The sequence below is a fragment of the Symsagittifera roscoffensis genome, chromosome 6 (assembly GCF_963678635.1).
Source record: "Symsagittifera roscoffensis chromosome 6, txSymRosc1.1, whole genome shotgun sequence".
Taxonomy (NCBI): domain Eukaryota; kingdom Metazoa; phylum Xenacoelomorpha; order Acoela; family Convolutidae; genus Symsagittifera; species Symsagittifera roscoffensis.
In genome coordinates this window covers 41,339,497-41,367,066 of record NC_087067.1, presented here as the reverse complement: position 1 = coordinate 41,367,066, position 27,570 = coordinate 41,339,497, and the positions used below count along the sequence as shown (strand labels likewise).

Sequence of the window (27,570 nt, the reverse complement as noted above, 5' to 3'; positions counted from 1 at the left end):
TTTAATTTTGGATCCAATCTGCCGTTAGTCCAATCTGCTAGTTTTTTTTTGCATTACCTCAAAGCCGTATAAATCCGATAAAAGAGCTGTTTGCGCTACAAATACCGTTGGCGCCTGCAGAAAAGTTACAATCAAATTAAATTTGTTTGAACCAAAAGTTTGAGGAAAGTCTCTATATTCTAATTACTGTGGTAAAAACAACCATTTTCAACGCAATAGAGAAAAATGGAATATCTATCAAAACATATCGTGGAAAAATTTTAATCAGCAGTCGCTGTTTAACTAACGCCGCTTTGTTGAAACTAGTTCAAACTGAAAACAAGCTTACCGATGGTTGGGATTTGCTGGTGGATGTTTTGTATTTGTTGTAAACTTCGTTGTACTGTTTTTGCACCTAAAAACACAGAATCCTTTTAGTTTGATTAACTGTTCAATCATCTATATTAAATTTTTTAAGAGAAATTGCATCAAAAACGCGAAAAGCGCAAAAAAGGAATACTAAAAAATCAGGACATTAAAAGAGCATTTACTAAATTAGACTTATTACATGAAAACAATTGATTAAAAGCCCTTATATGCGTCTGAGAAAAAAAATAAGCCCAGAAATTTTTTATGGCAATTGTTTTTTCGCTATTATCACTTAAGAAGAAAAAGTGTTGCAAGATTCTGTTTGCAATCTCACATCCTGACTCGATAAGGATTTTTGGCGGATGTGAAGTTAGAAAAAATTCAGAGAAACCTTGTTAAGCATTTCCTCTTGATGTTCGAGAGCCACTTCGATTTCGTCCTTGGCAGACTTCTTGTTGGTCTGTTTCTTGCTCTGCACCAGGTCATAGAGCGGCACTGAAACCTCACTGGCCAGAAATTTAGCCAATGACATGTCCTCCTGAACATATTTTTTTTTGAAAAAATTAGGGCGATTTATACATTAGGAAAATGTACGAGCTGTTAAGCTTTCGAGCTGTTAAACATGCCAGTAACTTACAAGCTGTTCATTTATTTTTACGTTGAATCGTTTTTTGGCCCTGTAGTTAAGGATTATTTGAAATTTTATGAATCTTTTCTGGGGTCGATTTTCAGAAAATGTTTACTTGGATGACGTTAAAAGAGTGACGTCTTTTGAAAAAACGCTACTTCTGCGAAAACCCCGAATTTTTGTTAATTTAATACTTTTAAATCAATGATCATTCTTGCAGAGACAAAAGCTCTTGCGATCAAATAGGCGTGTATCATAAATGTTTGCAATGTAATTAACATTTTTCTCAAATCTTGCAACTGCGCCTGTAGATTAGTAAAGTAATTGCATCATCTGCTCTATCTGTGACGTTTGGAATTACATAACTTTTGAAATTACCTCGGCTCTCTTATCGAACTCTTTCGTGAGGGCTTCCCAGGCAGTTAACAAGTGCATCGGACAATCAACTCTGAAAATGAAAAATGTTTATTCTAGCTCAAACGTCAAAACTTTTCAAATACATCTCAATTTTTGCCAAAAATGGGTATTTGGAGCGTGAGTAAAGAACTGAGTTATTTTCTTATAATGTTCGTTTTTTGTGAGTTTTGAAAAAGTTTCGTTACAGTTTGTAATCTTTTTAACATCTCCCGGTTTCCTGCTTAATTAGTTAAGATTAACGTGTTGTTCAATATTAAACAGAAGTTTTATGTTGAGTTATATAAACATTATATTATGGAATAAAGTTATATTAGCTGTTAGAAGTAGCTAACAATTGAAATCAACAGGTCTTTTGTCAAAGATGTTTTTTTTCCATTAATGTAAGTATTTTTTTCCAAATATAAGAAATGATTGCTTTGATATTATGAATAATATAGAAAAATGTTACCTCTCCTGAAGAAACTGTTCGTGTGTGGGTCTGTATGATTCCATGAGTGACTGCAGTTGAAATGCATTCGCTTCCAAAGTAGTCGCAAGACGCTGGGAGAACTCGGCGACTGAAATTTAAACTCAGCTGATAAACACAGTTTTGAACAAAGATAGACAGTTGCTGTGTAAATAGAAGAGAACGTTCCGACCACATTAGAAAAAAAATTACAAGAAAAATTTTTGTCATTACGAGGCCAAACTGGGCACTGGATAGGGGCACAATTTTAGTTTCTTTAACAAGTTTTTAAACATGATAAAAATTTTTCGGAACGATCAAAGAAAATGAAAGACTAAAAAAAGAACAAAGGGAGCGTCCTTGTTGCGGAATCCGCTCGCAACTTACAAAACGCACAGTTCGGCCTCGTAATATTTGTCTTTTTTGTCTTCAATTTAATGTCGTTCTTGTGGATGTTGTGATACAATTAGTAAATTAGGCATAATCAACAACAGTTGTCTTCAACATTGAACAACAAACAAACAATATGAAGAATTTTCAAAAACTTTTCCTACATGCTTAAACTTTTTTTTAGAAAACTATTAATGCCAAAGAAGCGCTAAATGGAACATCCATACTACTTTATTCAGCAGTATCAAGTTTTTTTCCAAATCAATTATTTTTACATTACAAATTTTACTTACTCGACGCTTTACTAGCTCAAAGTTAGAAACTTTCAAAAATTCAAAGTTTTTTCTCGACACTGCAGCAATTTTTTGAAAATTTTGTCTTCAATGTCGTCCTATCAGATTTTTATAGAAAGGACCCATTCCGAGTGTTGCTTGTGGTACCTTATTTTGCCTGGAAAATAAAACAAATGAATTAAAGTCTAAAACACACCCAAATGCAAAACTCTTCTGCATTTTGAACTGTCGGGACAATTAAGAGCATTTCTGAATAAAAAATGCTGAATAAATTTCAAAAACGAAGCAAATTAGGCTCAATCAGAGAAAAACAAAACGCTTCGAACGAGCTCGGTGTCAAATTATTCAGGCATCGTCAGGCCCTGTATAACTCCGCTTCTTGGTACCTGAAACTCTGCTGCTTCATAATATTGTTCTGCGGCTTTCTGCAATATGGTTTTGATACAAAATGGGGTAAATATTTAGTTTTTGACGTTCTAAGCAAGTTTTTTTTTGAACAAAATTTGTGGTACTTTTTCTTAGCAGAAAAGTGTGAGCTGAAAAATTTATTGGTTTTGGTCAAAGTTACCAAATTTTATAGCATTTTCCTACGATTTCGATAGCTGGGGTTAGATTGCATTTTTTAAGTTTTTCTTTGTTTTAAAAAAAAAAACATTTTTTGATTGTTTAAAAAAAAATTCTTTAATCTTTGCGGCCGGAACATTTTTTGAAAATTGCATAGCCAATTACTCCTCTTTTTCCATTTGCCATTTTTGTTCAATGTTTGGGCATCGATATTTTGTTGGATTCATATTTTGACCATATCGACTTTCTTTTCGACCTTGACCTGATTATCCATTCTTTCAAGATCAGCATTATTTGATCCTGGCAATTTGTATGACATCTTCGGTGGAAACTTGAAACACAAGCTTGAACCAATTGACGTGCTAACAAATTAGATAAGTTGTAAATAGATTTTTAATTTTGAATTTTCCTTCCATTAAACTTTATATGTCAGACACAACTTTAAAACAGTAAGAACAACTTTAAAAAAATCTACGCAATAATTGGAAACTTCCTATCAAAAAACAGGTTTTGCTGAAAATGCATTAAGAATTACTTGCTTGCGCCCAAAATTTAACATATCATGACGGCATATTTGAAACACAAAAACTACAATTTTAGTCCCGCATTTTTTTTCTTCAAAATGAATAGACACTAAGTTTAACGATTCAATATTAACTTATCGATAGAGCATGACTGGTTTGTTGCTGATTTATTAATGAAACTGCTGATCATCGCTGAACCAAATTTAACTCAAAAATCTGAGTTTTAGTCAAATTCCGAGAAGCAAATGAATTAACCGCCCAAACAACAGGAAATGCCAATTTTTTTCACTGCTTTGTATGTAAATTTGGATTTGCTGCAGACCTTTTTTGTCAGAAATTTTCATTTCTTACTAGACAAGAAGTATGCACATACTTTTCATATTTGGAACTAAGTTTGAGCATAGTAAGCGATTTGTTTAATAGTTTTGTGATAAACGTGGGATTGGAACTTTTTTCCTGAGAGACAGGGGCGGATCTGGAATTTTCTTGAGGGAGGGGGGGGGGGGCGGATTGCCGGATTTTAAAAATTTCGAAAATTTAGGGATTTTTTTGAGCCCTTCCAAAGCCGTAAAAAAAGACCCTGCTTTGATCAATTTTTCTGCGCCGCAGGCAAAATTTTGAAAAAATAACAGGCCAAAAAAGGCATTTTTAGGCACTTTTTGAAAAATTTTGACCAATAAATCACGTTTTTTTCGGCGCTCGCTCCCTCCTAAAAATTAGTATACATTGGCGCCAAAGGCGCTTGTAGAAAAATTTTTGGGTCCGTCGACCAAAAATGGGTATCCCAAAATATTACAAAGGTGGGACTTTTTGGGTCGGCAGGGGGTCGAATCCCTAAGGGGAGAGGAAACGTTCCCCCCCTAAATCCGCCCCTGCTGAGAGATACAAAGAATTTTCCTCTTACCCAATGGTTTAACAAAGATCGTTTCCAAAAGTATTCGAAAAGCTGAAACTTTCAGTATTTTAATGCTAAAAACTTTCAGATAATTTCGGTAATTCGATATATTTTTTGCATCAAAGTTGTCTGTTGGTTCAATTTGAAACTGAAATTTTTGATATGATGATATAAATGGTTCAAAAATCATTTCGCAAAAAACTGATATCTTTATCGCTGAAGTCTGATCAAAACATGAGCCTAATTGTTTAGATTGCCATCTTTCATCGAAAGCAACGAGAACGAGTCTTAAAAATTCTAATTGTCCTTTAAACTGACCTTGAAATAATTTTGCTACAAAAAGTTTTCTAGAATTTTGAAAAATAGATTGAAAAAGTAAAGAAAATGAAATTGCTAATTACAAATGACATACTTATTGTCTATTACCGCATAAATTGTACGAATTAACCCGCCTGGTTTTAATTTGTAATGATTTGTAAACTGGTATAGTCGACCACCTACGCTGCAATAGAAAAACAAAACGTAGCGCATGACCTCAAACTCTCGAAACTGAAATTTATCAATCCTCAGTAACTTTATTTATTGGATGATACAAAAATGCATACGACTTGTTGTTCTGCTTTGAATGTCTAAATTTATCTGAAGAAAACAAAATGCAAATTGAGCTTCACGACAAGTTTTATAACTGTGCTCGATTTCTTACAAAAAAAAATCTGAAAGGCGGGTGGGTGATTGACAGAACTTAAAGTTGAACAAAAAACAGGAATTTCACAAATGTAATGTAAAATTACATACCAAGTTCGAATTGCTTTTTAAAGTTATCTTCCATTAGGGCAATAATAAGAGAGTAGAAATGCAGCAATCGAGGAATTAGTACGGTAAAAATTAATCGCCCCTGAAATGTAATCAGGAGCGTCTATAAATGCAGTTTGTCTGATCCAATGCGTCAACTGCAGGTTAAACCTCCCTTAAGTCTCAAGATTGATGAGGCGGACATTTTTATTGGCATTTTATTATCATTAGTGTCCTGCTTTTTGCCCTTGGGCGGTGATGTGCAAACGGATAAGTGTTAGGAATCTTTCGTTTGCCTCGAATTTGAGAAAAAATTGAACATTAAATTTGTTAATTTGAAGCATAAGGCGATCAATATTTTTTCCTTTTATAGAATACTGAGTTGCGGCTTTGTTCTAATAAAAGAAAAGAAAGTCTATCTTGAAACTGTTTCTTCTAGCGGCTAAGTCAGCTTCCGTCACCCCAAATTGGCCTAGTACAACTCTTCTACACCCTTACTATTTAAGGTTAAAATTGCTCAGCGTTGCGTGTATAATACATTCTACTGATTGGCTGAAAAACCCAATTTAAGAACCAAATTAAAGTCCATCCCCCTAAAGCGCCGTAGGGGTTAGATGTTATAACTTGATCCCTTATGTAGCAAATCGGTTTAAAGCATATTAGTTGTGATGTTACTGTTCATGGAATATCAAACAATTAAAAATCGTAGCAATTATAGAAACGGATTTTTTTCTACAAAATGGGTCGATGACCCCGGATAACTCTCATAAATATAGTGACATAATTACGCAACATAATTCCAAAAAGTTTCGCGATTTTCCGTGGTAAAGGTGTTATAATTATTTTTTTGTTATAAATGTTATTCGGCAAATAGAAATGCGATATAAAATGCAAACTTTATGCTGAAGTTTGAAAAAAAAAAATGAATTGAAAAACGAACAATGAAAAGCGTGAAACAAAGTCACACTTTGAACTTAATACTGAAAAATTTGAACTTAATACCAAAATGTGAGAAAGTTGCAAGTGAGTCTTCTGCCTTCCGGTTTGCGCCAAGAAGCGGGGAGCATCCTGGATGGTTTAAAAAACACGAGCTTCCCCCAGACCCTTCGTGCACTGAAACCCAATGTTCCGAGCTGCCTCCGAGTTTGTTCCGATTGATCTCAGTTTGCGACGTTGAGGACTTCCGACGTCGAAAGGAGCTGGATTTGAGGCTGAAACTGCGTTCTAGTTTCCTTAGCACTTCGGAACCGCTTCGGGACCTGTTGATTTTTGGCATCCCTGGCGACGAATGGACGACTGGCGGGGCGGGAGCGGAGTAAAGGTAATTTGTGCTCTGTGGGCTAAGACGGTTCAGTTGCAACATTGAATTCGGACCTTCTTCGTCGGGAAAAGAAGCCCATTCTTGAGTTCTGGACCGCGTGAAAACTTTTCCAGATAACGATCGAAACATTTCGATTCGTGGAATTAAACTTGGCTAATTATAAGATGTCAATTATAAGTAGGAGTAGGATAATTATTAACCGGTCAAAAAAAATTTTTTCAAAGTTTTCAATTGTTGTGGTTAATAATTGCAGACAATTTAAAAAAATAGGGATCTTATTCAAAGTAGAGAACAAGGTTTTTAGTCATAAGACGTCTGGGTTTTGATCGTATGACATGTAACAAAAATTGGGTGTATTTTATGCTTTGACGAAGTAAAATCTAAACAAAATTAATAATTCATGAAAATGTAGCAAACCGTTAAATATGTTTTACTTCTCAATTCGATTTTTCCCCTGAATTTTTTTCTTTTAGCAGACCAATTAGACCCTTAGCGCTAAGATTCTTAAGGTGAAGAAGCTTTTAAACTGCCATAAAAATGGAAGATTTTAGAAAGGTTTTCCCTTAAAATTATTCTAAGGATTGTAAAAGTGTTGACTTTTATTTAACTAGGGCGTCAAAAAGTAAGCTATGCATATAACACTATAATCAAAACTGGTTTTTGCTTCGCTGGCGTTTGTTGGGGTTACCCGTTACTCCGGGCGTCAACTGGGATAAAATGGGGGTCGTGCCGGTTTAGGGCAAACTAGCTTAGACCGTTTGAAGTAGTCGACGTAGGGGATTGATAGGAGCTCAAACTAATGCCACCCGTTAGGTCTTGTATTACCAAGGGTGATTTCACTTATTGACCATTTTCAAACTATCACGTGATTTCTTGTTTCAATATGTTTTGAACGATACCAATGTTGAAGTTTATATTCAGGACTTTCAACTAATGAAACGAACAGCAGATAAGTTTAATAAATGACATAATTTTGCATAAAATTGTTCAATTTTTATTAGATGTTTACTTGTGAGAAAAATTTCGAAAAAGTTTTTGCATTCTTAAAGTTATTTGTTTAATTCCCAAATAAACATATTCTGCTTCTTGGAAAACCTGGTTTCTGCTGTAATTCCAAAACTGAGCTAACGGTCTGTATCATTAGTCATAAAGCTCCTCGAAGTGTGCAGTACAGCAGTTGTTCGAGGTTTCGAAGTCGAACAGCAGAAAAGTGAAATGGTATTTAAATGGTAAAAGTTGCCATATACGAAGTGACAGATTACGGTTTTAGAATGATAGTTTCCAGGGAAAACTTCTGGTTATAAATATTAACTTATAGTAAGCAAGTAAGACCAATTTTGGTACACTGGTATTGACATAAAGATTTACTTTGAAAAATGGACGCTATGAATTGGAGACCCCGCAATGAAGTGACTAGTTACAAACAGTTATATCAGTAAGTTGAGCAATTTCAGAATCGGACGTAATCAATTAAAAAACTCTCTCTCCTATATTTGGTAATTAGAACAAAAAATAAATCGCAGAGACAAAACATCCTGCAATTGAAAAATGATAATAGAGCTCGGAAACGATAAAAATGCTGATTAGTTCTAAATCTACCCGTAGGTTATACATTTTTTCTTCTACAATTTTTTTTGCTCAAGGTCGCTAAAAGCAAATAACAATAAGTGATGTTTGTCAAAAAACTGAACAAATTTCAACGCAAAATTTGCAATAAGAATGAGAAAAGTTGAAGCCTTTAATTTTTCAAAAACAAAAATTGGCGCGATAATAATTAGTTAAAAACGAGAAATAAAATATGCGCTTCTCTTTGCTAATGAAGAAATAAAATATTCAAGAAGCGTTCCTTAATGCTAAATTGACGGAGTTGCAATATTGTTTTTAAACAAAGGTTTCAAAAATAAAATACCCAGAGAGAATATACGCCTTTTAAAAGGAGTAAGAATGCTATTTAACGTTTTTTGAGCGCGTTAAACTGTTATTTCAGGCGGTTTTGCAAAAAGAGTCCTAGTTTGTTCAACGAAGCTGTAGGTTAGCTGTAAACTTCATTTGAAAGTCTTATCTGTGCTGAAAATGAAAACAAAAAACAGTGATGAATTTTGGCGCAGACTGATTCTGATTTGTACCAATATTGAGGAAGTTAATGCCACCAGCGGTTTCCCAGTTTTCTGATATTTGAGTCGAACAGGAGTAATTATCTTGTGCGACATTCTGGCGGTATCCAGGTCTCGTAGAGCAAAATAAATGTTAACTGATACGCGTCAATTTAAATGAAAAACGAGATAATAGCACACTTCTTCTCAGATATGTTGAGGAAACAGGAAACTTTCTTGTAAAAAAGAATGACATTTTCGGAAATTCGTTATTAATGATGGTCATTGAAACCCAACCATTATCTGTCTTCGTTCTTCGTTGGAACACATTTTTGGTTTTATGTTTGATTTTGAACCCGGCTAGGTCGTGGTTTTATGAACAATGCCGCAATCGATTTTTGGGAAATTTTTGAGTGTATAATTTATTTTCTCGTATATTTTTTTTCTCACATCTATGATCTATATATATATATATATATATATATATATATATATATATATATATATATATATATATATATATATATATATCAGCGGATTTAAGAAGTGGTGGGGGGACGCCCTCCCCTTCAGGCATTGGACCCCATGCCGACGCAAAAGGTCTCTAAATTTTTTCTAAAGGCGCCAATTTTTACTAACTTTGAGGGGCAGCGCGTGCCGAAAAAAGCGATTTTTCGGTCAACATTTTCTAAAAGTGTCTAAAAATGCTTTTTTGGCCTGTTTTTTTTGAAATTCCGCAGCCCCCCCTCCAAGAAAATCTTAGATCCGCTCACAAAACCATATAAATGATCGTTTTTAATTTCATTTAGTTGAAATTTTTTAAGCTCTAAAAATGTTGAGCTCTATAAAGATTTACGACAACTGATCACATTTTGAGCTCTATAATGATTTATGACATCTGATCATGCCAGCTCTTTGAAGGAAAAACTTAACCCGAGCAGAAACTAAATTTCTCCAACGAATTTATTTTTAAAAAAATGACAGAAACAGTTTAACTCAGCACTAGGCAGTAGCTCAACTGCTGTAATTATTTAAGGAGCAAAAATTGTGAAATGGAAAGGAAATGAATTGGCTTCCGTTCGGACACTCAGTGGGATTCAATTTGGGCTTGGATTTGTTAGGGATTTTGTCACGTGGCTCGGTCTTACCCCCTGGGAACCAGCTGTGCAATGCAAAATATGAAATAAAAAAAAACTCAGCAAAAATCATTTTTGCATTATCTATTGCTATACTTCTCAAATGAAAATTTATATATTGAACAAATGAAGATTCAGTTTCCAAAGACTATTCTAAGTGGATTATATTGTCTCTAATTAGCTCACTGCTTTTATTTTGGAAGTAATGTACTCTAAAAACCAAGGCGATAACTTTGATTTCATATCGAGTTACTACGTTTTTCTAAAAAAGAAAATTTAGTTTTTGAAGTATATATTTTTTTCAATATGATAGAAAGATAAATAAAACCCAAACAAGCAGACTTCTACAAAGATATAAGACCAAATAAATTGCCTGCGACAGTCGAAACCCCCAAAAAATGATCCACTGAGATTGGAGAAAAACTGTTTAAGGCCGGTGACACCTCAGCAAAAGCGATAGAAACTGAAACTAAATTTTTGCGATTCAAAAATGCTTTCGACAAAATCAGTCCACTTAGACATCACTGAACCTGTGCACTTAGACATCACTGATACTGATATGTCCATTTATGAAATTCTCAATTGTTCATTTAATGCCCTAAGTTAAATGTGAACTTTGTTGACAAAAATCTGAGACACTTTTTTATATTTCCGCCAAAAAAATAAGGAGAATTTGTAGCTGAGTTTTATAAAAAATAAGAATTTTTAAAAAGCAAGGCGGGATAAGTTGGGAAGCCCTGAATCTTCCGATTGCCCTTTAAGATATATGGAGCAGCATTAAACATTAAGAAAATTAAAAATAATAAGATAAAATTAATTTTTTTTAGTTAAAATTGTTTTTTGGAAAATAATCCCCCCACACGCCACATAAGTACCAAGTGATAAATTTCACTCCTAGTAACAAACCAATTATGGCTAATAAGCTTCTTTCATTCAATTTAGAACAATTTCTAAGACGGAATAAATCTCCGCTTACGCAATAATAGCAAGAAATATATCGCGCGTTAGTTGTCTCAAATTAGCCAAAATAGCAATCTGAAAGCCCCGATAAGCTTACAAAAATTGATCACAGGTCAAATATTTTTTCAATTTAAGCTCAAAACAACAAAAATATGTGAATGATAAAAAAAATCCGTCAAAAAGTTTACTTGAAAAGTCAAAATTTGTCTGAAGAAAAAAACCACCCCGGGCACAACTATTCCTTTTTCTTTTCGTGACGATAGTCGAAACAATAGTAAACTACTTTGCGGACTTACCAAAATGAAAAACAATAAGTGAAAGTTTACTTCTGGTATAAATGAAAAACAAGCTGCGATGAAGAAAATTTGTTCAATCGACGAAAAAAAAAATTTTGACCTGCATGAGCATAGCAATAATAGCGACTTTTGCAAGTGATGCCTATTTTTTTGCTACAAATAAGGTCATTCATGTTCCATAGTTTGTATAAATTAGTGCAGCTAATTAATGGCAAGGTGCTATAAAACAAAAATTTTCTTAAAAGAAAGCCAACCTTGTAATCTTCATCTTTAATTCTGTTTCCCCTGATTTCTAAAGTTTAAAGTTGACTCCCTGTGGTATCAAATCCTTGCATATCGGCTAATTTTATGTCTTAGTATCAATCGCTTCTCTGTTTTTTGTTTGGGATTATTTCAACCTTCCAAGTCTGCTTCTCTTTTCAGGCTGTCGTGACTTTATGTCCAGACTCTCGTGACCCTTTGTTCAGCCTACCGCAGCAGCATCGTAAAATTCTTGCAAAAAAAACCTTGAAAATTCCATTTTTAGTTATACGATTTTAGCTACTTTAGCTGTTTTAAATCTGTAATTTTTTTTGGTTAAAAATTACAGGTATAACTAGGGGAGAAGAAACCAAAACTTACCACAACTTACACCACTAAATGCAAGAATATAGGGAAATTGTCAAGCCTCAATTTCAATTCGCTTTATATAGACTCAATTTAAAAGCGTTGTGAGAAGTTCATTGCTCGTCACGGTCAATAACAATTTGATAAAACAATAATTTCTCTACCCTATGTCTACATTTTTTTCATCGTTTTTTGTAAAGTAGTAATTTTTCTTAGTCTCCTTTTATTTCATCTTAGCTCAATTAGGCACCAGCTACTTTTGCAAGTGATACTTAATTTTTTTTGCTACAAAAAGGTCATTCATTTTCCATAGTTTGTATAAATTAGTGCAGCATTATATCGTTCGAAAGGTATTGTTGTCTTGAGTTTAACCTTGAAAAAATATTCTACCTGTGATAATTTTTCGTTGAATTATAGGGTGCCTAAAAATTGCCATTGTGGCCAATTTGGACCAATTCACGCTAGATGCTCTTCGCGCAATTAACGTGTAGGCGTATATTTAATCCATCTTAGAAATCATTCCAAATTGGTTGAAGGAAGCTTATTTGCCATAATTGATTTGCTTCTAAGAGCAAAACAAATTACTTTGTAAATTGGGGATAGTTTTTACTAAAAACTTCAAATTGAAAGAAAAAAGCTGGTTTATTTTTATTACATTTAATTTTTTTATGTTATTACTACTTCATAAACCTTAAAAGGCCGCTGGAACGTTCAGGGCTCTGCTCTGGTCCACGCATGCTTGTTTTCTATGTTTCCATTTTTTTTCGTGCAAAATTGATTACCACAAATATTTATCGGAGTAGGTCGAATGATATCTCATATTAAAGCACTTGTTGGCTTAATTACAAAAAAAAATTTTCCAATTTTTTTTTAGCAGTATAGAGAAAAACTGATGAATTGGTTTTTGTTTTGGTCTAATTTCGGGCAAATAAAGTGAGCGGGCAGGCATATATTACGAGAATAAGGCTTGAAATTTTAGTTTTTATAATTGGAATATTAGCGTTTGAAACATCTTTTGCCGCCCTCTTTACAAAAAAAACCGTAAGAAAGAACAAAAAGTCTGCAAATATATGAGAAAAATACGAAAATGTTTAAATGTTTTTGATTCTTTGATTAGTTTTTGATAAAAACCGTTGACAACTATGCGTATACTAAGCTGAATATCGAATGTACTGTTTTCTTGGGTTTTGGTCAGATCGACTCACCGCCGAATGAACACAAAGCATCAGAATTTAAGTATTTATATATTTTTTTTGTGGCCGGAGCTATCTGTGCTACTTGCACAGCAACCGGCTGTTCTTGTTTGTGACTGATATTGGTCATTTCTGTAACATGCTGAATTTATAAAAAGTTTTTTTTCATCTATATTTGAATGCTGGCTAGAGTTCCAGCTGTTTTATGTGGGGTCTAGCGATAAGCATTTCTGCCTATTAGCATGAGCTAATTGTTTTAATTAGGTATTCCTTCAGTCAACTTTTGTTAGCCTACTTTTGGTTCTGCACTTTTTAAGAAGGTGAGGAACTTTGTATTCGGGTGTCTTTTAGTTTTTTTCCTTTTTTTGTTTTCCACGCAAAATCAGCTACACAAATAATCATGGGAGAGAGTTGTGTGATATATCGTTTCAAAGCCATTTCAGTTTTAAATAGAATGACATTTTAAAGTTCCAAAAACAATTCCCAGTGCTGAGAAAAACCGTTTTCAAGTTTTCGTATTTTCGCCTAATCTCGGGCGAGTGAGCAGGCTTACATTAGCTTATATAATAGCTCAAAAGCTTACAAATGCTTCATTTAAGCGGTAAAAAAAATTAGTTTTAATCAATTCAAGTTAGTTTTTTTGAGTATTTTAGCGCTTTTTGGAAACAAAAACGTCAAAATTTGAAAAAACTGCAAAAAAGTTTGAAGAATTTTTTTGAATTTTTTTTTGATTTCTTTGTTTTTCTAGTCATTTTTGTACTAAAATTGTTGTTTTTCATTTTGCTTATTTTACCATGAATGTCAATTATGCTGAAGCTCTAGTTTTTTGTTCAGATCCTTTTATCACACCACGTAGAAAATAAAAACGACTATAATTTGAAAAGAAACTTTTTGTTGTATTGTTTAGGACTATGGCCGGAATATTCTGTGCTACTTGCACAGTAACCGGCTATCCTTGAGTTAAGAAGTTTCAATAAATATTTCTAAATTTAGCGAGAAAGTCAACAGAAGAAACCTTGTAATTGGGCATGCTCTTATATGCGCCAGTCTTATTTCAAAGTCATTGGCTGAAAACAAGTTACACGAAAGTGCCTAAAGCATCACTCTTAACGATCTCTTCCTCCCTCTCTAACCCTTGATTCGACACTGTTCGACGCAAGATTTGACACTATTCGATCTACTTTTATATCGACTTTCTTGAAATTATTTATTGGATTAGACAAAAATGTTTTAATGAAATTTTTCGTTTAGAGTTATTAATTGGTGAAGACTAACCATGCGCAACCAAGTCAGCTCCATTGTACGTGTACTTTGCTTTGTAGTGAGAAGTGGCTCTTTTTTCATTAATCACCAGCTTTACAACTGATCTGAACTTCCTTCCCCCTCCCATCGACGTCGCTGTTTTCCCCACCCCCTGCTGGCCAGGCTGAAGTGAGCTCGAAGAACAGTTCAGCGACGAGCTGGGCGAGGTCATTTGTGACGCAACCTGTGACGTAATACTTGATAACACTGCGTAATCACTGACACAACCTCGATACTTGAAACGAATGTCTCTTGCATGTCAAAAACGGTCTAAAGTTTATGTCAATATTGCTGTAAAAACAGTTCGCTCTTCCAATTGTGGAGCAAAATCTTCACTGAATGAATCCTAGTCCACGGGAAAAAATATACAGAAAAAATGAAAATTGGTTTGCGCAGGCAACGCATAAATCTGCCGGGTCGAGGCGTTCGACTTATGTTTCGATCGACTCGACCAAAAATGGCTATTTTTTGACCGACTCGACTAAAAATGGCTATGCTTCGACCGACTCAATCCAAACTAGCTATATTTCGACCGGCTCGACTGAAGGTAAAATGTGTTCGACTGTGCTCGACCCAAGCAAGCTATGTTACGACCGATTCAACTGAATGTAAAATTTGTTGGACTGTGCTCGAATAAAAAGAGATTTGTTTCGACCGCGTCAACAGAAGGTAAAATGTCTTCTACTGTGTTTGACCCAAGCAAACTACAGTGCTGGCGTAACTTATCCGGACAAAATTAAAAAAAACTTGAAACTTCAAATGAAATTTCAAACGCGTGTTTCTCAAATTAGATTGATTTTAGACAAAAATTGCTGAAACTCTTAATAGAATTATTGTGACGCAATAGAAATTTCAAAGTTCTAGCCCATCAATTAATCCCAAAAACGATCATTTTTGGCTTTGTTTAGTCAATCAAAAAATACTCCAAGCCTATTTGTTCATTTACTGACAAAACAAAAAAGTCATGCAAGCTTCTTAGGCAGCCCAAAAAAACTAAGAAAAAGGAATTTTTTCTCAGCTTTGCATAAACAAATCTATTTTCGTTTGATAGCCAAAAAATAAAATTTTTACTTTACAAAGAACCAATTTCTTTTAATAATTTTTTAAAAACAAAATAAAATATTTTTAAAATAAAATAATTTTTGCGTCCCGTTTTGGAAAATTCATCCTTTTAAAAATTTGTTGAACTACATAAGAGGCTTGCAGTGATATAGTTTTGTCGGTAAGTAAACAAATAGGTTTAGAGTAACTTTTGATTGACTAAATAAAGCCTAAACTGGTCGTTTTTTGGGAGAGTTTTGGGCCAATATTTTTCAAAACAAATTGCGCCATAATGGTTCTGTTTTAATTTTGAGCAAGATTGGTCTTCTACATTTTTTGCCCAAGATAAACCTAATTTGAGAAAAAATTTTTTGAAAATTCAAGTTCTCATTTTGTCCGGGTAATTAAAATCAGCACTGTATCTTTCCACCGACACGAATGAAGGCAAAAAGTGTTCGATGGTGTTCGACCCAAGCGAGATATGTTTCGACGGATTCGACCAAAACTTGCTCAAAAATTTTTTCTTCTTCGTTTTTCGATTTTTATTGACACTTTTCTAAAATTTATTGATTTGTTAGAAAAAATATAAGTACAGCTGCCCTCATATTTTCTGTAGCTAAATCAATAGCTTAAAGAAAAGTGTCGATAAATATCGAAAAACGAATAAGGAAAAATTTTTGAGCAAGTTTTGGTCGAATCTGTCGAAACAGATCTATTAAACAAAAAATGATCAAGTTATTAGGCGGTAAAATTTTTTTCTTAAGAAAAGTGGGAAACTTAAATAACTTGCCTGTGGCGCATTGTGATAACTGAACTCGGATGCATTCGAATGTTGTTGACTGAGCGATGGCGAGAATTGAGAACCGTTCAAGGAGAAGCGAAACGGATCCGAAGTTTCCGATCCAGGGGTCAACGAAGGTGATAAGTTTGAAGATGGCGATTGATTACAATCATAATTCGCCGAAACCGAGCCCTGCAGAGGTAACTTTGGTGCGTTGTCGTTAAATCGCCTGCGGCTTCCAGGAGAGTTGACAAAACTCAAATTTGGCGCAATTGAAAGAGTGTGATTCGATTGGAACTTTGACGGGTTATTTTGTTGCCCGGAGTTATGCGGAGTTGATGATCCCGATGCTCCAAGCAAGGTAGCAGTACCTGCTAGACTTGATTGGTTAAAAGAGCCGTTGTTGTTATTGCTGTAATCAGGGTCCATTTTTAATATAATTTGCAATCGCTGAGCAAGGTTGAGCTAAGAAGGAAATTTAGGAGCCCAACGTATCACAAGGACATGAACATGTAGTTCTATGACTAGGAGGACCTTCTGAAGTCAAGGGATGAAGTTAGTAATCCCATTATATTGCTTAAAAGAATCGAATCTACGCTGAGTAATCTAGTAAGACCTGGCTCAAAACTTGGAAAGAAAAAATTAAAAATTGCGAAGGAAATCAATTCAATAATTGATTTTGAATGGAAGCAATTATGAGTAAATTTGATGCTATGCTTCGATTGAAGCAAGTATTTTTTAAAAATTAGGATGCGAAATTTTATTACGAATTGTATCATCCACGCCTCTCATTGGTAGAATAATGCTAAGAAAACATTTTATTGGTAAGCAAAAAGAGCAAAAACAACGCAAGAGTGAAACTAAAAAATTAGCTTTTTCCAATTTGTATTAGCGATGGAAGAATTGAATTTATTCTAAGAGACATATAAAGAATTTTTCCGTTGAATAAAATGCAGCCACATTTTTTGATCGGCTCAATTAGGGAAAAAATAATGCTTATTAGCTCCGTTTAGTTTAAGCATCAAGATATCTCTCAAAAAATACTGCTACAAATGCTATTTGATAAGACATGCATCGAAAAAAAAGCACAGCAAGCATAAAAATTAAATCGAGAAACGTTATTTGCTGTTTTTTTTTCCTTTTTCAAGTTTTTTTTTCATCTTGAACTATGAGAGCGGGTTTTTGTTGCGTCATTGTAATTTCATTGTGACTGTAACACTTTTTCTTGCATGTTATGTGTTTTGCAATAGCGATCGCCGCAAAACAACTGATTTCCACTTAACTTTTTTGTATAACTTGAGATGCCGCTTTTTATAACACTGACTTTGGGCAAGAAGAAGAAAATGGGGAGAAACGAATTTGGGCTCAAATGGGAGAAGACGACTATACTGGCGTGAACAGATTTCTCAGCCTCAGTTTTTAACTTCTTCTAATCTCCTTGACAAGGACAGGAAGTTTAAAGCGGACCTCTGTGATTAAAAGTCGGATAGATTGCTGATTAAAATCAGGATTAGGACGATCTGCTCAACAAATTCCCCCTTCTTGCAATAGTGTGTATGGGGGGATCTTTTTTTTTATCATAGTACGTGTGTTAATAACCAACTTTCGCATATGTTCTGCTGAAAAATTTCCCCCTTTTTGCAATAGTCAATAGCTTGTGTTTTTTTTGTAGGGGTGTGGGAGTTATAAGCATAGTACGTTTGTTCATAATTAAGAAGTTAATTTTCCCTGTTCAGTGGAAGTCCGCTCTGAAAGTCAGCGCCATAAAAGGGGGGATTAATTAGTAGATCCGATTAACGTCTCAATTTTTGTTTATAGAAGGCAATGGAATTTGCACTTCTGGGAAAAAGGCATTGATTGGTACGCACCTATTTTGGTTTGTGTTCAAGTATATCTGAGTATCGTCTTGATTTCTTTAAAATGAGCCATTTTTCCTTCTTGAGGGGAGATAAATGCGATAAGAGCCCTAAATTTACAATATCTGATTAATGTGACCATGCGAATGGAATTGTGGTGGTGGTGGTGGTGGGGGGGGGGGGGAGGTGGAGCGATCGCAAAAATTACATCAAACTGGTTTACACTTTAATCTATGACAAATCGCGTATTAATGGGAGGGAAATGCTGATTTTTGTCCCACGCATATTTTGTTACCAGCATTTTTCAGGCAAGAATGAATATCAAAAAGCCCCTGTGGTCAGATTTGATTTCACGCCTACAAGAAAATAATAATTAATGCGATATGTCCTACTTTTTGCGTTTGAAGTTCTTTTTATGCTTGCGATACAAGTAAAAAGTGCAACTTATTGTAAATTCTTCTTTTTGCTTCATTTGCCAAAAAAGTACCTGATGAAATTAATCTCTTGACTCTTTTTTCCGCCGAAGAATTGCATGAATAAACACTTGATAGGATCAAAAAACGCAATTACAAAGATCAAAATGAGTGAATTATACAAAAAACTGTAAAATGGTATGATAGCAGCAGAACTATCACTGAGAAACTGTTGAAAAACGAGACAAAAAAACATCGATCAAAATGTCAGTCGCAATAAATTAAACAAATTCAATATTGAAACCAGGATCCATAGAAGACCTTTTGCATTTTCTAAGCCATTTTCTTACATTTTATGAATTTGATCAGTATTCTATCAAAGTCAGAGACATAAATTAGACGGAATGTAGTGTAAGACGGTCTCCAGACAGCATAATGGGGGACGATAATGTTGGATTGTCAAAAAGACTAGTTATATAAGTGCCCATTATAAGGGCATATTTGGGCCAAAATTCAGGTGAATTCATTCAAGTGAAAAAAGAGACCTTTTGGTTGCTTCTTTTTGAAAACCATGCGATTTAACAAATAAAATCCAAACTTATGTCACTGTTATTTAAGACTATAATTAAGTTGCGTTAATACGGACTTTTTATAATGAAGATGGATACTTCATACAAGAATAAACATATGCAGATTAAAGCCCCCCTTATAAAAGCTGCAGTGCTGACTTAAATTATCGGACAAAACGATTAGAAAAACATAAAAAATTCTCAAATTGGTTGCTTTTGAACAAAAAGAGATACTTAGAATTGGATTAGATTTAACTGATTTTGAATATGTAGCAAGTAGCTTGTACATCATTTTAAAAGGCAAAAACAGGCCTAAACTCTTAGGCCAATATAAGATAAACTTTTGGGGCCAAATCTTTATAACGAATCGCACAAGATCAAAAGTGGCAAACTCTAAGTATCTTTTTTGGCATCTCATTTGTCTAAAATCAAATGGACTCGAAAAAAAACGTGATAAAATGCATGGCCTTTATTCAATTTTCCGCATAATTTTCATAAAGTTTACGTTGAAAAAAATTTAAAACGTGAAAAAAAAAATATTGACTTCTTTGTGAATAGTCTCATACTTGATGTTAATAGATTGATTAAACTATAAAGCAAAACAAGACTGCTCGTATCAGGGCAAAGCCCTGAATGTTCCGACTGCCTTTTCAGGTTTATCGAGCTGTAGTAACATAAAAAAATTAAAAATAATTAAAAAAAATGAAAATTTTTTTTTCTGAAATTTGAATTTTTTTTATGAAATCATCCCCCCACACGCCATATAAAGTTTAAAAGAATAGATGTTGCTCATTGTAACAAAACAATTATGGCAAATAAGCTTCTTTCAACCAATTTGGAACGATTTAAAAGACGGATTAAATCTCCGCTTACGCGTTAATAGCGCGAAATATATCGCGCGTTAATTTTCCCAAATTGACCAAAATGGCAATCTTTAAACCCTCATAACTTTACGAAAAATGATCACAGGTGAAATATCTTTTCAAATTTAAGCTTAGGACAACAATACCTTTTGAATGATAAAAAAAAGTTCTGTCAAAAATGGCTAGTTAAAAGTCGAAACTTGTCGGAAGAAAAAAAAACCCACCCCGAGCACAAATATTCCGTCATTTTCGTATCGAAAGTCGGAACAAAAAAAAATCTTCAACGCCAATCTTCCCTCAATTGTCGCTCGCTGTGGGATATTTTACATCATCACTGTTTTTCTTTACTTTTTGAAACAATTTACAGCGCATAAAACTTCTCAAATTAAGGCAAAAACTTGAATAATACAATTGCATTAAAAAGCGTTTCAATCTTGATGGAGTTAAAGTGATAAAGCTATATGAAAGCAGTAGGATAAAACTTGGAAAGATCACAAATTATTCCGGCTTTTGTAACAAATGTAACGTAACTTTTGTGCTCGTTAAAAAATTTCGACATTTTAACTAGTCATTTTTGAATTTTTTGTTGTATTGTTGTCCTGAGCTTAAATATGAAAAGATATTTCACCTGTGATCAAATTTTGTAAAATTATAGGGGTTTAACTATTGCCATTTTGGCCAATTTGGGACAAGTAACGCGCAATATTATTTGCCCTTTTGAAGCGTAAGCGGAGATTTAATCCGTATTAGAAATCGTTCCAAATTGATTCAATGAAGCTTATTAGCCATAACTGATTTGTTAATAGGAGTAAAATTTATCACTTTGTACTTAACATGGTGTCTGGGGGGATATTTAAAAAAAAATTTTCAAGCAGTCTTGGTTTATTTAAGCAATACGTTTACGCTTTGAGCAACAAATGTATGGAAATAAGAACTAGCATTAATTTTTGTAGCAATTTTACTTTTTTTCTAGGTTTGATCCTACGATTTTCCAAAAAAGTGATTGTAGTTCATTTGAAATAACAATTTAATGCCGAAGTATGATGAAGGACAAACGTTCGAATTTTAACCTCTATATAGATCTTAAAAAGGTAAATTTTATTTTAAGGCATTAACACTACTTGGTTGAAAAAACTGCTGCGTATAACCTAATATTTGCAATATTTTAAAAATTATCGTAAATTAACTCGCAGCAATTATTTAACTTTCGGCAAAATTAAAATTGTTTTTGAATTTAATAATAAGATGATCCAAATCCAATTTTTGTTGATAACTTGAGAAGCTTACAAGTAAAAAACATAAAAGCTTGTCACTACGGTTAAGTTATCCATAGGAGTCAATTTATTCATTGTGTTTAAGAAACAGGTTTGTGTCAGAGAGAGCAAGCGAAAACGAAAAACTGGGCCGTTCTCTTAGTCGAGTCATCTTTGTTTATAAATTGACATATTTTTGCCATATGTTTGCCTCAGAAAGATGCCATATATTGTTTTCTTTTGCCTTAAAATTTAGTCAATCGATGATCAGCAACAAGTAAGGACAGGACAAGTGGCAAAAAATTCCCTGATAGCAGTTGCACAACAAAACACTTTTTTTTACTGTTCTTAAGTGTTTGCTAGTGTTCTCATTCCAAAATTAATAAATTAAGTGTCTGTTCTTAAAAATTTCAAGATTAACGACAAATCTTCCAACCATACTTTTGTTCCGACTTTCAAAAAAAGTGATGGATTATTTGTGCTCAGGGTGTTTTTTCCTCCAGATTTTTTCTCCAAGTTTTTTTTAACTAGCAATTTTTGAAAGATTTTTTTATATCATTCGAAAAGTACTGCGGTCCTGAGCTCAAATAAAAAATACTACTTCGCGCTACTAACGCTTAAGCAGAGATTTTTATATACGTAATGGAAATTGTTCCAAAATAAACTGAAGTATGCTAATTGATCTATTTAATACGTTGATATTTGTGAAAGAAATATATCTTTTTGACTCTGCATAGCGTGCGAGGAGATGATTTTCAAAAAAAAACATCACAAATTTTATATGAGCAGTCAAGTTTATTTTAAATAATTGTTTTTGAGCAGTCAAGTTCATTTGAAGTGAATATTTTCGGAGACAATTTAGTTTGATTCTTTTGTTTCAAAATTATGTTTTTGTAAAAACATATATTTCCTAAAAAGTAGTCGTGCATAAAACCAATTTGACCGCCACGGCATGCAACCGACTGTAAGTTAAAATGGCCAGCATAGAATTAAACTGCAATCAATTATGGAGAGAAAACGGACTAAGTTGATGGTACAATAGTGAGAAAGGTTTCTTAAGAAACTTACAAGTTCTGAAATTTAGATACAGTATTAGAAAATATTTCGATCTAATACTTCGGTGGTGTCAATTAAAACATCGAATAAACAAATGTAAGGATTATAGGTCAGATGAAAGAAATGTTTGAAACTTTTTAGGATTTTTATAAGTTTTTCAATTCTTGCTTAAGTGATTTGAGATTTTCGTAAGAGATCAGACATTTTTCTCAAAGATTTTTTTATGATTTTTTTCGAATGGGATTTTTGGTTGTGATATTAAGGCTGAAAGGCTTGTGTTGATGATAAAAACCATGGTTTTCAAATTTAAAAATGTTAGTAAGATTTACAGAAACAAATAAATTGAGATTATAATCAGACTTTGGATAGACTTTATGTTATTGAATGCTCACTGTAGTCTGACAAATTTTTATAATTTTTTTCTCTTTTTATGACATTTTAGAGATTGATAATGAAATTATAAGCCTGATATTTTAATTTTATTAGAAAATATGATTTGAATTTTGAAAATTTTTGAAAGTTATATATAAATATAATAAAACAAATTATCTAAATTCGGCAAACACGTGAAATATTTCAACAAACGTTTTTTTTTTCGAGTTGGGGGTCTAAAACGTTTGCAATTTTTTTTTGATAAAAGTTGGTCCCAGAGTTAACACAGAGAAAAATGAACACAGTAGTGCCAAATAAAAATCTCAAATTTTAGTAAAATGAGCTCATTCATCTCCTTTTATAGCATATGGGCTACTCGAATTAGGCTTATTCAGCCCCTGTTGTACAAAAAAGTCCTCAGAGGACTCGAACTTTTTCATTGAGGAAGGAATTATGCTCTTCTTCCCCTGTTCTATCGATTTTCAGAGTTACTGTTTAATTTCTTTGTTTTAACCAACATTACGAAACTGATTGATGCCAATTTGCAACAAATTGGGCTGATTAAGCATCTTTCGCTAAAAATTGGGCTTAATCAGCTCGTGTTTTGACAAATTCAGCGCATTCAGCTCCTATTGTTTAACGCCTGGGCCAATTTAACTCCATGCTGATAAAAAGGGGTACCAATAATTGTACCCAGTTTGCTGAAAATTGGACTGATTCAATTCTTTTTGCAAGAAATATGAAAAATTTTCTATAGATTGGTCTCATTAAGCTTCTTTGAGGCTATTCAAGCCCTTGCTCATGAAACGGTATCCAAAAACTTGGGGCTCATTCAGCATTCTGCATGAGAAGACTAAAAATGGGATGATTTTATTAATGATGATTTTTTTCCTGATCGGGAAAAAGTGTTATCATGAGCTGAAATCAATTGAGAAGAATTTTTTTACCGCTTACAGCCAGTTATGGCAGTCAGTTTTTATATTTTGCCATCTGAATATTCTCGATTTGATAAAAAAAAAGTACAGACTGATGTTTTCGTTAAAGGCAAGTTCTCAAATCAACGTTTTTTTTATAGAGACAGCCAAATAAAATTGGAATTCTCATTCAAAAATCAACAAATTTTGCTTGAAGAATTTGCATTTAAAATAATTTCATAGCCTTATTTGACTCAAACATCAGGATGTAAAGTCAACTGTAAAGCATGCATTCTAATTTATCTTCACAAAATTCATATTCAAGAAAACCAGTCTACAGTTCTACATAAATTGCATGTTACCGTATAGAAAATCCATTTAAAAATTACAAAATCTGTATCTAATTTGTAAAAAATGCTCCCACTATGTTCTTTAATTTCTTAAAAGTTTCTTAATTTTTTTTTCAATTGAATGTCGTTTTCTTTTGTTCGTAGATCAGACGAAAGCCTAAATTCAAATATATTTGACACTTTTTGTAAAATTGGCAAGACAGACGACATTTTTAGAGAAAAAATTACTCAAAAAAAACAAGCAAAAAATGTAAAGGAAAGTCTTTAAAATTTTTTAAAATTTTCAAATAATTTTTGCAGACTTTTTCGATTTTTTGAATCCCGAAATGCGTTAAAAACTAATTTAATTAGAACAATTTAAAATTTTCAGGGCTTGAATAGACTGATTTTTTTTTAATATAAAAGCCAATAATGGGCCTGCTCGCTCGCTTTATTCGCTCAAAATTAGACTAAAACATCAAAAATTTCAATCGGTTTTTCTCGACTCTGAGGAAAAAATTTTTAAATTTTCAAATATCATCGAATCACGACTAAAAGGGCTTTGAAATGAAATATAACTCGAACCTGTCCGATGATTGTTTGTTGTATCTGATTTTGCTCGGAAAAAATTGAAAAAAAAGCAAAAAAAATTAAAACAAACCCGATTACGAAGTCCCTATCCCTTTTCAATGGTAGGACCAAAATTTGAACAAAAATTTTTCAATAGTAAAATTTTATATCTAAGAAAGTTATAAAATTTTATATCTAGTAAAGTTTATATCTAGTAAAGTTACTAAATATTTCTTGATAAGAGTTTGAAAAGTTTAGAATTTCTTGTTCATAAAATTTTTTTTATTTCGAAACCTTGCAAGTTCTATTGCAAGTTGCTTAGGTTCTTACACTCAAATACACTTTTTTGCCCATACACCTTCGGAAATCAATGATTACATTGTAAAATTGATGTGCATGTACAAAAATGACATGTGGGGGAACGGTTAAAAAAAGGATTAATGATTTTTATCTCTAAATTAATTTTATTAAAGTTCGAGGTCTCGAACAGAAAATCCTTCAGTAAATCACGATAATGGAGAAACTTCAGTTCGGGAAAGTTGAAAGTTGATCTGTTTCTCGATACTCTTTTTTCCGAATCAGCGGTAACGAAATGGGTTTTTTACGCGATGCTGAAAACATTAAAAATGACATCGGCTTGAGATGGATTAAAAAAGTTTTTCAATATTTTAACTATGATTTTAAAGGCAAATCATAATAATAAAATGGATGAAGTCAAAAAATCACTTGCGCGACAGAATTTTTAGGCTATTTTTATCAAACAAATATCTCAACAGAAGAGGGTCCGATTTAACTGGTTTAAGTAACAAAGCACTATTTATGCTATCATGTTTTATACAGTCTATTAATAACGGGTCTAAAGACTACAGAATCTAGAGATTTTCTATGGTATGTTTAGGGCAAGATTTGTGATGATTGATTGAGTTAAAATCGAACCACGTGTTAATTTACCCGCGTAGCAATTTTAATTCAGGCGGCGATAAAGCGATAGGCGGGTCAAGAATCCGATTAAATGGGCGGGCTTAGCTTGGCATAAGAGGGTTAGACCAGATAATAAAATCAGGAAAATCGGGAACCTTTCAGTAAACCGAACTGTCAATAAATCTACAACACGCCATTTCTTAGCTAACTCAAACGTCTTTAAATATGATTTATAAAGAGGTAATTCAGACGCTACAGTGAATAAATTTCGGTTTTGTGACCTAGTCTGACACTTTTCGGTTTAACGATGCCTTGATTGACTGAACCAACACCGGAAAATCAGTCTGTGACCTGAGGAGTAAGTGAAAACGACGGAGAAGGTCTTTAAGTGAAAACAAGTGATTATATCGTGCTGGACGCTCTCGGGCTATGAACCATGCAAACAGCCGATAGCCCTCACAGTCGAAAGCTGAAAAAATTTGCAATTTAAAAAAAAATAGAAATTCGGATACAAAAACAATTAGATGTATCATTCCAATACACGGTGTTACTTCTTTTCTTAACAGACTGAACAAACAATTCTCCAAAAATTTTGATTTTTTCTTTTTTGGCTCAAAATTTTTTAATAGTTTCAATTTTTTTAAATTTCACAAATCGATTGTTTTAAAAATACGGCGCATGTGCAAAAGGGTACTCAGGTTGTATTAATCAATCTAGTCAAGTGAGAAGTATCGAAGGTCAGTCATCATGACTTCAAAGGTGTACATAAGAGGCCCCTCATAAGCAGTTGCTTTTTATGAAAACCAAGAAGTCGAAAACCAAACAAATCAAGAAGGCGAACAATAATATCAAAATGGACACCAAGCGAAATAAAGCAGCAAATAGTGGTACAAGGACGCAGCTCCAGTTTTTTCTATAACATTAATAAACTAGAAACGTCGGCATTACTTTTCTATAAAAAGCAAATGATTAGGTTAGAGTAAGTATAATAGTGCATGCATATATAAATAACTAAAGCTGCGATAACAAGCCTTTTGAAGTGTGATGATTTTAAATTTCATTCATTCAAACTCTTTTTTTAAGTTAATTTTGTTTCGGAAAATTTGTTTTCTACAAAGACTCACAAAATTGCTCTCGGCTAAATTGCAGTTGTGTTGTAAGTTTATGATGAGATAGCAGGTCTTTTTAATCAAAAAAATTGATTATGAAGTTGATCAGTTTTCGTTTGCCCGAGGCTGGTGCGAATATCCGATCGTAAAAGTTATATAATCAGTAATTTCAACAACGAGCTGAGTCTAAAAATAAAATTGAAAATCTTTAACTTGACGTCAATTCACAATGAAAAAACTCAAGTCACATGTCATTTTTTTAATTTCGGTTTTTCTAATCAACCATTGATTCAATGATTTTTTAGAATTTTTTCACTTTAAAAAATCAAACTTGGATTTAAGAAAAAGGAGAACAAATCATTCAAGTCAATTTAAAATCAAAAATTATCAATATAATTGAAAACGAAAATATTCAGCAACTTGAAAGGGTCGGATAACGGGATTTTATGCTCTGGTTTTGCTATATTTGTTTTTTTTTGTGAACACTGTCTTTTTCTGGAACCAACCCAGTAAATTTCGGCTATTCGCACAGCTCCCGTTTTGGGCGCGGTTAAAATGGTTGTTGAAAGGGCGAAAAATTTCACGCAGCATGGGTGGCAACTTCAAATCTTCAATAGCTCGCCAGTCAGACAAAAGAAGGCTGAACCATTTTCCTTTGGACCCAGAATTCTACCTCATAACGGTTCTAACGGTTCAATGGTTTCCGGGCTGAAGTATTTTTTATTAATTTGATCAAAGCTTTAACCAAGCAACAATAATAGAATGACTGACTTATGCTGCGAATTTTTTTTCAAATTCACAACCTAATGTAATTCACAAAAAAGCCTTCCGGTGTGTCAGCGTGAATGAATTTTTCAGACAATTGCGCGGGCGAAAAAAAATTGTAGAAAATACCGAGCGTCTAGTATTGTTTTAAGCAGACAAAAGGAAATTGTTGATATGGTAAGGGGAAAAAGTCATACGTCTTTCATGTTGACGATTGACTTGCTGCTGTAGAATTGGTAAACAAATTGGTAAACCAAATTGGTAGACAAATTGGTAAACAAATTATAACTATATCTCACTTTTATCAATGAATATACTCAGCATTGATGTAGTAAGTATTTTTGAAAGAATAACCCCCGCGGAACCGAGAAACTCCTTCCTTAAAGAAAAGAGCAGAGGAGAAAATATGCTCGGGCTGAGCATGATTATTGCTTCGGCTTTTTTGAACCATCTGAAAATGGTTTCAAAAAACGGTTTTCGCCTACCTTTTTTTTTTAGGTCGGCCACCCCCTAAATCCGCCCAATTTTGAGTGGTCAAAACCCTAGATGAAAACC

The 27,570-nt window shown here is 33.4% G+C and overlaps 1 protein-coding gene across 1 annotated transcript; it reads right to left on the bottom strand.

Annotated features, from left to right (window-relative positions):
- Positions 1 to 328: 328 nt before the first annotated feature.
- LOC134848321 (uncharacterized) lies at positions 329 to 26,377 on the bottom strand (the record flags this gene model as incomplete). Its single annotated transcript, XM_063865720.1, is given in 7 exon segments — positions 329 to 394; positions 740 to 886; positions 1,355 to 1,424; positions 1,842 to 1,950; positions 14,177 to 14,387; positions 16,035 to 16,830; positions 26,266 to 26,377. Coding segments are annotated over 6 exon segments (1,023 nt in total), but the record flags the coding sequence as incomplete, so codon positions are not given.
- Between the last annotated feature and the right edge of the window lie 1,193 nt (positions 26,378 to 27,570).